The sequence below is a fragment of the Oncorhynchus mykiss genome, chromosome 11, assembly GCF_057628025.1.
Source record: "Oncorhynchus mykiss isolate SJ-2025 chromosome 11, ASM5762802v1, whole genome shotgun sequence".
In the NCBI taxonomy this organism is placed as follows: Eukaryota; Metazoa; Chordata; class Actinopteri; order Salmoniformes; family Salmonidae; genus Oncorhynchus; species Oncorhynchus mykiss.
The window spans coordinates 55,582,282-55,596,725 of record NC_143032.1 but is presented as its reverse complement, the minus strand read 5'-3'; the positions used below and the strand labels follow the sequence as shown (position 1 = coordinate 55,596,725).

The window sequence follows — 14,444 nt, the reverse complement described above, 5'->3', positions numbered from 1 at the left end:
CTTGTGAGAATTCGTACCATCTGTTCTATTGACCAACATGCAATCCCTGGAGAATAAACTGGATGAGCTCAGTTTGAGACTATCCAACCAACGAGACATTAAAAACTGTAATATCTTATGTTTCGCAGAGTCGTGGCTGAACGATGACACAGATAATATAAAGTTGGCTGGGTTATCCTTGCATCGGTAGGACAGAACAGCTACGTCCGGTTAGACGAGGGGTGGTGGTATGTGTCTATTTGTCAATAACAGCTGGTGCGCGATGTCTAATACTAAGGAATTCTTGAGGTACTGCTCACCCGAGGTGGAGTACCTCATGATAAGCTGTAGACCACACTATCTACCAAGAGAGTTTATCTATATTTTTCATAGCCGTCTATTTACCACTGAGACCGAACTCAACAAGCTGTATAAGGTCATAAGCAAACAAGAAATGCTCATCCAGAAGCGGCAACGGGGACTTTAATGCTGGCAAACTTAAATATGTTTTACCTAATTTCTACCAGCATGTGCAACCAGAGGAAAATAAAAACTCTAGACCACCTTTACTCCACACACAAAGACTCATACAAAGCTCTACCTCGCCGTCCATTTGGCAAATCTGTCCATAATTCCATCCTACTGATTCCGGCTTACAAGCAAAAATTAAAGCAGGAAGTACAACTGACTACAGGACTGTTTTGCTAGAACAAACTTTTTTATTTAAGTTGAAAGCACTGTTTGTGTGTGTGGATGTCCCTAGCATTACCAAAACACAAAGAGCTGTGATTGGATCAGTGGTTCACCTATCAGTGCCTTGATGGACTTAGCAACAGTAAAAAAGGGATGATGTGTAATGAAACTAGGGTGCACGTCCATTTTTTTGCGACCATCAGGTGACGTCCCCGTGACAAACCGGAATTAGACAACTACCTCCAGTGCAGCATGACACAACATCTCAAGAAAGTCCTAAAAACGTCCTTGGGGACACCCCCGGGAACTAGACAAAACCTCCAGGGGACCATGACATAACGCCCCAAGAACGTCCTAAAAACGTCCCAGGGACATCCTCGGGACCTACCAGGAACTAGACAAAACTTCCACAACGTCCTGATGACTACAGCTGACCATTTCGCGACGTTCCGGGGACATCCTTACAACTCATTGTTTGCAGAACAGGACTAAAAACACATCAAATTGGATGAAAAAGTTGTGTTTGTCACATGGATGAATGATCAGACTTCTTGGCAGTAGCCCACTGACACAGTATCCGGCGTATAGCAAAGCTTATTGGTTTTATTCATGATACTGTCTGTGATTAAAACAAATGTTATCAGAGAGAATTGAATTAACTACAAATGGTGTTTGATCAGATATCCTCACGATTTAATAATTTAATGGTTGCTTAAAAACTGAGGCTGTGATCTGGGGTTTTGCTAACTCAATCTGTAACACTAGCCAGCTAATGGTGCACAGACTAAACACATTTTCTACAGCAATCTGATTCCCCCTCATGTAATTTACCATGCAGCATACGGAGGTGATGGCACTACATTGTCAATATGAGCAGTAATACATCTGTAATAGAGAATGAAACCTGCAAAAACAATCTAATGGAAAGATAATGAAACTATCAGGTGTGGTTTGACCATGTTATCACACTATGACTGGATCTCTGGTCCCCTGGTCACTAGCGATCACCACCACTTGGCTCATTATGTTGACGACTAAGCGTTAAGCCTAACTTAATGGTACACTTGAACAGTGATAAAACAGCAAGACAGCTGCTGAGGCCCAGACCAGAAGAGACACACAGGACCCCTTAATTAACTGGCCACATGGTGGGGAAGAGGAGGGCTAGAACACCGGCTGTGTGTGTGGGCAGGGAGGTGAACAGTACACAGATACTGAACATACACACAGATGTACTCCTCTGTTTATGAGAGGCAAGGTAATAACTTCTTGAGGAGAGGAGATCCTGCCATCAATCCTCTTCCTTTGCTCTCCTTGCTGTTATTATGCGGCCATTGACCCCATGAGGCAGAGCGACTGAGGAGAGACTGTGAGTGAGAGGCAATTTCAAATGGATTTAAAGCAACAGCGATTAAGATACATGGGCACTGGGGTGACAGATGAAGAGAGCCAAGGGAAAGGCTTATTTTCAGCCCCACTGCTTAAGTAAACATATATTCCAACACAGGGGAGTGGAACAGGAAGAGAGAAGGCTGCCAACTTGATTTAAATCAATCTCATTCAAATAAGTTGCTACATATTCTTGTACTTTATCGAAATTTTATTGAAAACATGAAAACATTTACATTACTAAGACACACAGCAAACAGTGTGGGATGAGAAGCTACTGAATAGCCTGTTGACGGTGAGAAATCCCAGCTAAAGCATTAAATCAGAACAGTGCATGTGCCTGCCAGTGTGCTCTGGGAATAGCAGCACTGTAAGCGCAGATGGACCTATTGAGGTTGAGGGAGAGACCAGCTCCTTCAGCTAGACCTTCCATCTCCACTTAATTTGATATTCTCAAAAAAGGAGGTGAGGTGCATCCATGCAACGCTCACCACTGACTGACTTAATATTGGTCTCCTCCAGGTACCATTCTCATTTGGGTATACTGGGTATACGAATGGCTGAACAAAGGACATGCTGAATAATGCATTCCGGCTGTCCTGCTTTTTGGGTCATCCCCTTTTTAGCCTATTGAAGCCCACCTACAGAATAGACAAAGCCCCTGTGACTGTGGCACCTGTGTTTGCAGAGTTTACCTTTCAACTTCAGGGGGAATAAGATCTCTAGGTAAGAGATGTACAGTATGTCATAAAAACGATAGGCAATTTGATATACATTTCTTCCTGATACCATCAAATGGATAACAGAATACATGCAAGCCAAATAAGTAATTGCGGCATAAAGAGAAAATTGATTCTGGAACCCCAGACAGGACAATCATTCACCACATACAGTAGTTTGGAGGAAATATAGTAGCAGTAGAACAAGTATTATCTCTAAGCAAGACAACATAAATCTCCACCTGTCTATGTTGAAGGCAAAGGAAACACCAACATAAAGTTTCTTAATAGGGCATTGGGCCATGACGAGCTGCAAGAACTGCTTCAATGCTCCTTGGCATAGATTCTAAAAGTGTCTGGATCTCTATTGGAGGAATGTGACACTCTTCTTACACAATAAATTCCATAATTTGGTGTTTTGTTGATGGAGGTGGAAAAAGCGGTTTCAGGCGCCACTCTAGAATCTCCAATAAGTGTTAAATTAGGTTGAGATCTGGTGACTGACACACACACACACACGCACACACACGCACGCACACGCATGCACACGCACGCACACGCACGCACACACACCCTTTAACCTCCCTATACTCCTGTTGGTTCAGCCCTAATTGATGTGCTCTTGATGTGTCACCTCCGGCAGCATGACAAATGGCCCAAGAATATACCCAAGGACCAGTCAGCCCTTCCCCCATCAAGGGGTCAACATGTATCTTTCTCTACAGTATGCAGAGGACTGACTGTTAAATGTGTGATAGAATAACACTATTGCAGCCACGTTTGGTTTTTATCTAAAACTTGTCCTCTGAATAGAACTCCGACGCTATCTATATGGATATATGAACTCTGTGGTTACTTGTAGTTGTTCAGAGTGAACTCTGATGACACTGAATGCAATTGTCCTACCCAGCCAACCCCCTAAGGCCATCACACATTGATGTGACCCCCTTTCAAGAGGATGTTTCTGGTTTGATATGATTGGATATCTTAGTGTATCTATATTTGGTTTGGTTTGTGGATTGGTCAAAAATAGATTTTGAACACAAACAAATAAGTCAGATCTGGTATAATAGACTGATCTCATAGACTAGACATAACACAGTAAACATAAATCTAGGACTCTCAAATTAGTATGATACAGTGCCTTGCGAAAGTATTCGGCACCCTTGAACTTTGCGACCTTTTGCCACATTTCAGGCTTCAAACATAAAGATATAAAACTGTATTTTTTTGTGAAGAATTAACAACAAGTGGGACACAATCATGAAGTGGAACGACATTTATTGGATATTTCAAACTTTTTTAACAAATCAAAAACGGAAAAATTGGGCGTGCAAAATTATTCAGCCCCCTTAAGTTAATACTTTGTAGCGCCACCTTTTGCTGCGATTACAGCTGTAAGTCGCTTGGGGTATGTCTCTATCAGTTTTGCACATCGAGACACTGAAATTTTTTCCCATTCCTCCTTGCAAAACAGCTCGAGCTCAGTGAGGTTGGATGGAGAGCATTTGTGAACAGCAGTTTTCAGTTCTTTCCACAGATTCTCGATTGGATTCAGGTCTGGACTTTGACTTGGCCATTCTAACACCTGGATATGTTTATTATTGAACCATTCTATTGTAGATTTTGCTTTATGTTTTGGATCATTGTCTTGTTGGAAGACAAATCTCCGTCCCAGTCTCAGGTCTTTTGCAGACTCCATCAGGTTTTCTTCCAGAATGGTCCTGTATTTGGCTCCATCCATCTTCCCATCAATTTTAACCATCTTCCCTGTCCCTGCTGAAGAAAAGCAGGCCCAAACCATGATGCTGCCACCACCATGTTTGACAGTGGGGATGGTGTGTTCAGCTGTGTTGCTTTTACGCCAAACATAACGTTTTGCATTGTTGCCAAAAAGTTCAATTTTGGTTTCATCTGACCAGAGCACCTTCTTCCACATGTTTGGTGTGTCTCCCAGGTGGCTTGTGGCAAACTTTAAACAACACTTTTTATGGATATCTTTAAGAAATGGCTTTCTTCTTGCCACTCTTCCATAAAGGTCAGATTTGTGCAATATACGACTGATTGTTGTCCTATGGACAGAGTCTCCCACCTCAGCTGTAGTTCATCCAGAGTGATCATGGGCCTCTTGGCTGCATCTCTGATCAGTCTTCTCCTTGTATGAGCTGAAAGTTTAGAGGGACGGCCAGGTCTTGGTAGATTTGCAGTGGTCTGATACTCCTTCCATTTCAATATTATCGCTTGCACAGTGCTCCTTGGGATGTTTAAAGCTTGGGAAATCTTTTTGTATCCAAATCCGGCTTTAAACTTCTTCACAACAGTATCTCGGACCTGCCTGGTGTGTTCCTTGTTCTTCATGATGCTCTCTGCGCTTTTGACGGACCTCTGAGACTATCACAGTGCAGGTGCATTTATACGGAGACTTGATTACACACAGTTGGATTGATTACACAGCAGCGCCTCTTCAACCTCAGGAGGCTGAAGAAATTTGGCTTGTCACCAAAAGCACTCACAAACTTCTACAGATGCACAATCGAGAGCATCCTGGCGGGCTGTATCACCGCCTGGTACGGCAACTGCTCCGCCCTCAACCGTAAGGCTCTCCAGAGGGTGGTGAGGTCTGCACAACGCATCACCGGGGGCAAACTACCTGCCCTCCAGGACACCTACACCACCCGATGTCACAGGAAGGCCATAAAGATCATCAAGGACATCAACCACCCGAGCCACTGCCTGTTCACCCCGCTATCATCCAGAAGGCGAGGTCAGTACAGGTGCATCAAAGCTGGGACCGAGAGACTGAAAAACAGCTTCTATCTCAAGGCCATCAGACTGTTAAACAGCCACCACTAACATTGAGTGGCTGCTGCCAACACACTGACACTGACTCAACTCCAGCCACTTTAATAATGGGAATTGATGGGAAATGATGTAAATATATCACTAGCCACTTTAAACAATGCTACCTTATATAATGTTACTTACCCTACATTATTCATCTCATATGCATACGTATATACTGTACTCTATATCATCGACTGTATCCTTATGTAATACATGTATCACTAGCCACTTTAAACTATGCCACTTTGTTTACATACTCATCTCATTTGTACATACTGTACTCGATACCATCTACTGTATCTTGCCTATGCTGCTCTGTACCATCACTCATTCATATATCCTTATGTACATATTCTTTATCCCCTTACACTGTGTACAAGACAGTAGTTTTGGAATTGTTAGTTAGATTACTTGTTGGTTATTACTGCATTGTCGGAACTAGAAGCACAAGCATTTCGCTACACTCGCATTAACATCTGCTAACCATGTGTATGTGACAAATAAAATTTGATTTGATTTGATTTGATTTGATTTATTTATCATCATTAGTCATTTAGGTCAACATTGGATCATTCAGAGATCCTCACTGAACTTCTGGAGAGAGTTTGCTGCACTGAAAGTAAAGTGGCTAAATAATTTTGCACGCCCAATTTTTCAGTTTTTGATTTGTTAAAAAAGTTTGAAATATCCAATAAATGTCGTTCCACTTCATGATTGTGTCCCACTTGTTGTTGATTCTTAACAAAAAAATACAGTTTTATATCTTTATGTTTGAAGCCTGAAATGTGGCAAAAGGTCGCAAAGTTCAAGGGGGCCGAATACTTTCACAAGGCACTGTATGTTACGTTTGGTATTGTTACATAAGATAGAAGGTTACTTAAGGCAAACATGAAAGGAGGGTGGTTGGTTGGGGTGAATGGATAGGTATATATCATGAACGTCTAGTACCCAAAGGTTGTGTGTTCAAATCTCACCAAAGACAACTTTAGCATTGCAGGAACTTTGAAACGACTTGCTACTTTGCAACTACTTAGCATGTTAGCATGTCTCTTATGACCAAAAAGAGCTTCTGGACATCAGAACTGGGATTATTCACCTCAAATTGGATGAGGAGTTGCTCTTCAATGAGTCAGACTCGATGGATATACTGCAGACACCCGACCAGGCCCGATCCCCATGATTCGCTGGAGAAGGAAAAATAGATTGAAGCAAAATCAGGCGACGAGTGGCTAATCTGCCCTTACCCTCCATTCTGCTAGCTAACATTCAATCGTTGGAAAATAAATGGGACGAACTGAAAGCACATATATCCTACCAACGGGACATTAAAAACTGTAATACGTTATATTTCACTGAGTCGTGGCTGAACGACGACATTAAGAACATACAGTACAGCTGGCGGGTTATACACTATCTGCAAGACAGAACAGCAGCCTCTGGTAAGACACGGGGCTGGGGCCTATGCATTTATGTAAACAACAGCTGGTGCACAATATCTAAGGAAGTCTCAAAGTTTTGCTCACCTGACGAAGAGCGTCTCATTATAAGCTGTAGACCACATTATCTACCAAGAGAGTTTTCATCTGTAATTTTTGTAGTGGTCTACATACCAACACAGAGCGAGGTTGGCACTAAAACCACACTCAATGAGCTGTATTATGCCATAAGCAAACAGGAAAACGCTCATCCAAAAGCGGCGCTCCAAGAGGCAGATGTCTTTAATGCAGGGAAACTGAAATCAGATTTACCGAATTTCTATCAGCATGTTAAATGTGCAACAAGAGGGAAAATAATTCTAGACCACCTTTACTCCACACACAGAGACACGTAGAAAGCTCTCCCTCGCCCTCCATTTGGCAAATCTGACCATAACTCTATCCTCCAGATTCCTGCTTATATCAAAAATTAAAGCAGGAAGCACCAATGACTGGGTCGATAAAAAAGTGGTCAGATGAAGCAGATGCTAAACTACAGGACTGTTTTGCTAGCACAGACTGGGATATGTTCCGGGATTCCTCCGATGGCATTGAGGACTACTCCACATCAGTCTTTAGCTTCATCAATAAGTGCATCGATGACATCGTCCCCACAGTGACTGTATGTACATACCCCAACCAGTAGCCATGGATAACAGGCAACATACGCACTGAGCTAAAGGCTAGAGATGACACTTTCAAGGAGCGGGACTCTAACCCGGAAGCTTATAAGAAATCCCGCTATGCCCTCCGACGAACCATCAAACAGGCAATCGTCAATACAGGACTAAGATCGAATCGTACTACACCGGCTCTGACGCTCAGAGGCAAAGAACACTGAAACATGCATGAGAGCGCCAGCTGCTCCGGACGACTGTGTGATCACGCTCTCCTCAGCCGATGTGAGTAAGACCTTTAAACAGGTCAATATTCACAAGGCTGCTGGGGCAGACGGATTACCAGGACGTGTACTCCGAGCATGCACTGACCAACTGGCAAGTGTCTTCACTGATATTTTCAACCTCTGCCTGTCTGAGTCTGTAATACCAACATGTTTTAAGCAGACCATCATAATCCCTGTGCCCTAGAAAACAAATGTAACCTGCCTAAATGACCTGTAGCACTCATGTCTGTAGCCATGAAATGCTTTGAAAGGTTGGTCATGGCTCACATCAACGGCATTATCCCAGAAACCCTAGACCCACTCCAATTTGCATACCGCACCAAAAGATCCACAGATGATGCAATCTCTATTGCACTCCACACTGGCTTATTCCACCGGGACAAAAGGAACACCAACGGAGCGCCAAGTCTAAGTCGAAGAAGTTTCTAAACAGCTTCTTCCCACAAGGCATAAGACTCCTGAACACCTAATCAAATGGCTACCCAGACTATTTGCATTGCTACTCTCTGTTGTTATCATCTATGCATAGTTCCTTTAATAACTCTAACTACATGTGCATATTAACTAACCGGTGCCCCCGCACATTGACTCTGTACCGCTACCCACCTGTATATAGTCTCGCTATTGTTATTTTACTGCTGCTCTTTAATTACTTGTTACTTTTACTTCTTATCTGTATTTTTTTTTTTACTGCATTGTTGATTAGGGGCTCGTAAGTAAGCATTTCACTGTAAGGTGAACCTGTTGGTACTCCTGTTGTATTCGGCTCATGTGACTAATAATGTGACTAATAGAATTGGATTTGTTTACTCTGATTTCAGAGCACTCGTCTTGAGTGTGCCAGAGTGCAGAATAAATGGCAAATTTACGAACACTCAACACCTGTTGAATATGGCCAGTGTCGGTAAACATTGCCAAAAAAGCTTAAATTGTTGCCAGCAGCACAGTTGTAGTCACCAACGCTCTGGATAACATATTAACAACCTAACCAGCTCTGCTAGGGCGAGTAAAATGGTCAGTGAACTGTTCTCTCACGTTAGCCAGTTAGCTTGAGTGCTTGACTGTTGTTGTTGGGAGAGAACGCTCAGATCAACCCTTGAAGTAATGGGTGGGACTAAAGCATAAGAGGGTGTGAACGATGCTGAATGGGTGTAGACAAAGAAGAGCTCTTCAGTAGGTACTGTACTAAAACATTCAAAGGCCATTTTCTCAAAAGTGAAGTTACAAGTTTATCAACTTTCAAAGCAGAATTACTTTCCAATTGTTCCTCAAATGCAGTGTGTGATATACCATTTTGTCGCTCTGTGTCTCTGCTTTTATCCAATGTAAAAAAAACACAACTTGGTCTTTTACTAAATAGGGCTAGCTTCTGTATACCACCCTTCCTGATTGCCTTGAGGAGGAAAGAAATTCCACAAATGAACTTTTAATTAACACTTTTAATTAACACATCTGTTATTTGAAATTCATTCCAGGTGACTACCTCATGAAGCTGGTTGAGAGAATTCCAAGAGTGTGCAAAGCTGTCATCAAGGGAAAGAGTGGCTACTTTGAAGAATCTCAAATATAAAATATATTTTGATTTGTTTAACACTTTCTTGGTTACTACATGATTCCACATGTGTTTTTAATAGTTTTGATGTATTCACTATTATTCTACAATGTAGAAAATAGTAAAAAATTAAGAAAAATCCCAGAATGAGTAGGTATGTCCAAACTTTTGACTGGTACTGTATATACATTTTTATATAGAAAATATTACCGTTGGTGTACAATTACTGGGAAATGACCAAATTTCCCCCCAATGTCGCACTAATGCAATTCCACAAAATACACAATATGTGCAGCAGAAAATTTGCCAAAAATAAAATAGCACTTTATCCAAACAGGTTGTCTCATGGAAGCCGTTGGCCTAGCGTATTTACTTCACACAAAGTCACCATGAATTCAAAGCACATGCATAATTGGCACTGCCTTTCTCAGTTCTCATCAGAACTTAACATTTGATCCCGGTCAGACCCAAGCCCGGTGAACTGAACCCCGAGCCCAGGCCTGGTACGACATTACAGAAGTTAAGCCCGAACCTGAAAATAGCCCGAGTGAGTGAGGAGAATAGGAAATAGCCATTGGGCCTAGAAAAATCGCAGAGAGAGGAAAACTCACCTTAGTTATGATTAACTGAATGATGAAAATACTGGAATATAGTAGGTTAATGCAAAAGCAATAGTCACTTGATGACTGCAAGGGAAGTTGAAATAGCTCTGAATATCATTACTCTCCACTAGCAAAGACATGTATTTTTCAATTTAACATTAATAATCTGCCTCAATTCCCAGTAAGACTGCGAACATCTATGATATTTTCTGAGAAATGCTTTAATCCACATCAAATCAAATTTCCTCCAATATTCCCTTATTTCTAATGGACAGTTTGGGAACGCTAAATGTAGAAGATAAGTTGGGCTACTGTGCAATACATCAGAACATAGGGTTAGTTGTTAACCAATTATAACCACAGGACAGTGCTACAGGACAGTTATTGGTCTGATAAAGCACTTCACTATAGTTGTTTCCTATATGTCATAGGGAAATAGTGGCATTTGGAAATATGCATTTTTAAGATAACTTATTGTTTTAGAATACGTAACTTGACATAATAAAAAGTAATGTAGGTTAAGTATGAGTGAAAACATCAATCATGTCATATGAGACTCACCGTAGAGTGAAGTTCTCCAGGGAGGAGGAGCTGGCCGTGAGGATGTTGAAAGTGGCGATATCTTTCTTCAGTGGTTTGGAGGTCTGAATGACAACGGCCTTTCCCAGCTTGAGTTGAGACAGAGATGCAGCTCCCTTGGGCACCTGAAGGAGGTGTACACTGCCGATTCTCTGCATTGGAGTAACAGGGACGTACTCAGCCTGCTGCTGCTGCTCTGAGCTACCCCAGCGGCCCCCATCCCACTCCCTGCACTTCCCGTAGGCACTGGGCCGGGCCTGGTAGTACAGCTCTACTGTGTTGCCCTCTGTTAGGTACAGCCTCTCCCGGCTAGAGCTCTCTGCTGCGGGACTAAACCAGCTGGCTACAGGCTCCAGCTCAGCCATGCAGGTGCCCCTCTGACCTCCAAGGGCACAGGAGCCCCTTACCTCCTGGGTCTGCCAGAAGGCAAACAACATCACACAGGGCAACTCATCATTTAACCCCTCTGCTCCCCTGTCCCAGTCCCTCCCAGCCACATAGAACAACACCTGCACCTTGGGCATGGAGGAGTAGACCCGGGGGGTCAGCACAAAGAACTGGACCTTCCAGTTATAGGTGAATACCCCCGGGGCCCGAAACAGCTGCACAGACTGGATCAGGTCTAGAGGGACAGGCTGCTCTTTGGACAGGGGCCCATAGCTGGCATTGACAACAGGCGGCCGGCTGGCTCTCAGGATGACAAATGGCTGTGTCTGTGTCTGCAGGCTGGAGTTTCTCATGATGTCCTGACCGGTCTCCTTCAGGAAGAAGCAGTCTGCATCTCGCACCTGGTAGTTGACTGGAAGGAGCACAGGGAATGGCAGAGAGCTCTTGGTGTTGTCTGACATCTCCTGACTGTCCAACTCTGTGGGAAAGCAAGAGACAAAACATTACCCCAGGTTAACAGACATTGTTGTTTTGAAGACATGTAGAGGAAATGAATGTTTATCATTTTGGATGGACTAGTGAGTCACTAGACCCTTAGCCTCTCATAATAGCCTACGCCTTGGAATTTACGACCTTCTGGCTACTCTCCTGCTTCTCTAAACTCTATCTATCACCCCTTCATGATCAGGGTCAGGAGTTCTACAACATGGTCCATTGTTTCTTGGTTATATCAAGAGGTCAGGAATAATTCATGGCCTTTATCATTATTAATCTGAACACAAAAATATCCTATAAAAATAGTGTTTCAACAGGAAATACTAAAAAGAAACCATGCAGAAAAGTCCAGGAACTAGACTTGAGGCAAGCTGATCAACTGGATGTGACCTCGTCATTAAAGTGAAAGGGCTAGCACTGACCTTTTACTTAATCTTCGAATTCCCATGACACAGTAGACAATAGTAGCCTTTATAGTACAAATTATAGCAGGAGCAGCTTAAGGTTATTACAGTGTGATGCAGTGGCCCGGCACACTGGTGGGACAGCATCAGAACAGACTCCATAGCCATTATATCATCCATCATCTAGATCAAGTCAATCCCATTATCAATGTGATTTCAGCTCAAACCATTAACGTAAAACAAAATGGCAAAGTAGCAAGCGATAACATCTACATGATCTGATGACGTGAAAACAGAACAAATTATACTGAACAAAAATACAAATGCAATAACTTCAATGATTTTTATTTATTTAACCTTTATTTAACCAGGCAAGTCAGTTAAGAACAAATTCTTATTTTCAATGACGGCCTGGGTTAACTGCCTGTTCAGGGGCAGAACAACAGATTTGTACCATGTCGGCTCGGGGGTTTGAACTTGCAACCTTCCGGTTACTAGTCGAACGCTCTAACCACTAGGCTACCCTGCCGCCGATTTTACTGAGTTACAGTTCATATAAGGAAATCAGTCAATTTAAATAAATAAATAAAGTCCAAATCTATGTATTTCACATGACTGGGCAGGGGAGCAGCCATGGGTGGGACTGGGAAGGCATAGCCCCACCCACGTGGGAGCCCAGCCCAGCCAATCAGAATGGGTTTTATTACAGACAGAAATACTCCTCAGTTTCATCTGCTGTCCAGGTGGCTGGTCTCAAACAATCCCATAGGTATAAAAGCGGGATGTAGGGCTCCTGGGCTGGCGTGGTTACAAGTGATCTGCGGATGTGAGGCTGGTTGGATGTACTGCCAAATTCTCTAAAATGACATTGGAGACAACTGTGGCATTGTGTTGTGTAACAAAACTGCACATTTTATAGTGGCCTTTTATTGTTCCCAGCACAATGTGTTGATATGCCACAGCTGTCAGGTGGATGGCAAAGGTGGCAAAGGTGAAATGTTCACTAACAGGGATGTAAACAAATTTGGCAAGATTGTATTTCAGATCATGAAACATGGGACCAACACTTTACATGTTGTGTTTCTATTTTTGTTCAGTACAGTTACTGCTTTGTTTTCTGTATGTTATTACCTTTGTTTCCCACAAAGGGCAGAATTGTAATTTTGGGTGTTTGGAGTAGCGTGAGGATGTCGAAAGAGACAACAGCATGAGAGCCCTTTGATCCGGCCTAAAAGCATGAGGGTTGCGGCATGTCTGTCTCTCTGGACGTGAACTGGGCACAGGTCCGCAGGCCAGCATCCACTCTCATTTTGCGGCCATTTTGATAGATTACACAGATTATGGCAGCTGACCTGAGGCTGCACTGTCAATGGGAGGCTAATTGGCCTACTTGGTGTGTGTGTGTGAGTGAGAGAGTGAGAGAGTGAGAGAGAGAGCGAGAGAAAAGCACCAACTGCCTGGTATGTGCTCATTACCGGAAATGATCTCACAAACTGTCAGTTAATAATTAACTGTCTGTTCAAAAATAATGAAACCAAGTCTATTATCCTCTTAAGGGTAGCTTGCATTGCAGAATAAAGTCAGATGCTTGTTCATGAAAAATGGGCACATTCGGTTCTGCCAAGAGGACAACCTCATCCAAAGACTAGCCTATGAGCCCTGCAATGTAATGTGATTCTATTCATCATGAACTATGACAAACTAAGAATACACAATGCATGCATCACATACCACTGTGACAAGTCAACTATTTGTAGATATCATCAACAATGTCCCTCTTGACAAGTATTCTTGATCCCATAACTGTCATAAACTTGTGCTTACCACAGAGTTGACTAAGATTACAGACATAATTATCTGCATCTGTAGAGACACATATGTTTTAGTTCCATTTGTCAAATCATGACAAAATATGACAGAGAGAACGGCACATCTGTCACTGGATTGTTGATGACTTTTTTCCTGAGGAGGAGGAGGAGTGTCACGCCCTGATCTGTTTTACCAGTCTTTTTGATTGTTTCCATCCCCCTCCAGGTGTCGCCCATCTTCCCCATTATCCCATGTGTATTTATACCCGTGTTCTCCGTTTGTATGTTACCAGTTCGTCTTGTTTGTCAAGTTTACCAGCGTTTGTCCTGTCAGCGCCTGTCTTTTCCAAGCCTCTGTTTTTCTCGCCCTCCTGGTTTTTGACCCTTGCCTGTCCTGACCCTGAGCCTGCCTGCCGTCCTGTACCTTCGCTTCTGTTGAGCTTTTCGTAAACTTAACTGAGTCTTGTCCCTCATGGTCTGTGGCTTGTGACATCATCCCTCCTTCACCTGCTTTTATCACTGAGCAGCCATCGTACTGAGGCTGTGGACTCATTGGAAAGCTTTACAAGGTCAGGGAAACACAACGGAGCCATGTCTACGTAGCGACAATTCAA

The 14,444-nt window shown here is 42.9% G+C and overlaps 1 protein-coding gene across 1 annotated transcript in view; it reads right to left on the bottom strand.

Annotated features, from left to right (window-relative positions):
- LOC110535954 (transmembrane protein 132D-like) overlaps window positions 1–14,444 on the bottom strand; it is a 70,158-nt gene that overhangs the window by 49,669 nt on the left and 6,045 nt on the right. The window contains exon 2 of the mRNA XM_021621367.3: window positions 10,719–11,601. Within this exon, the coding sequence (XP_021477042.3) occupies window positions 10,719–11,601 (883 nt within the window). The remainder of the gene's footprint in view (window positions 1–10,718; window positions 11,602–14,444) is intronic.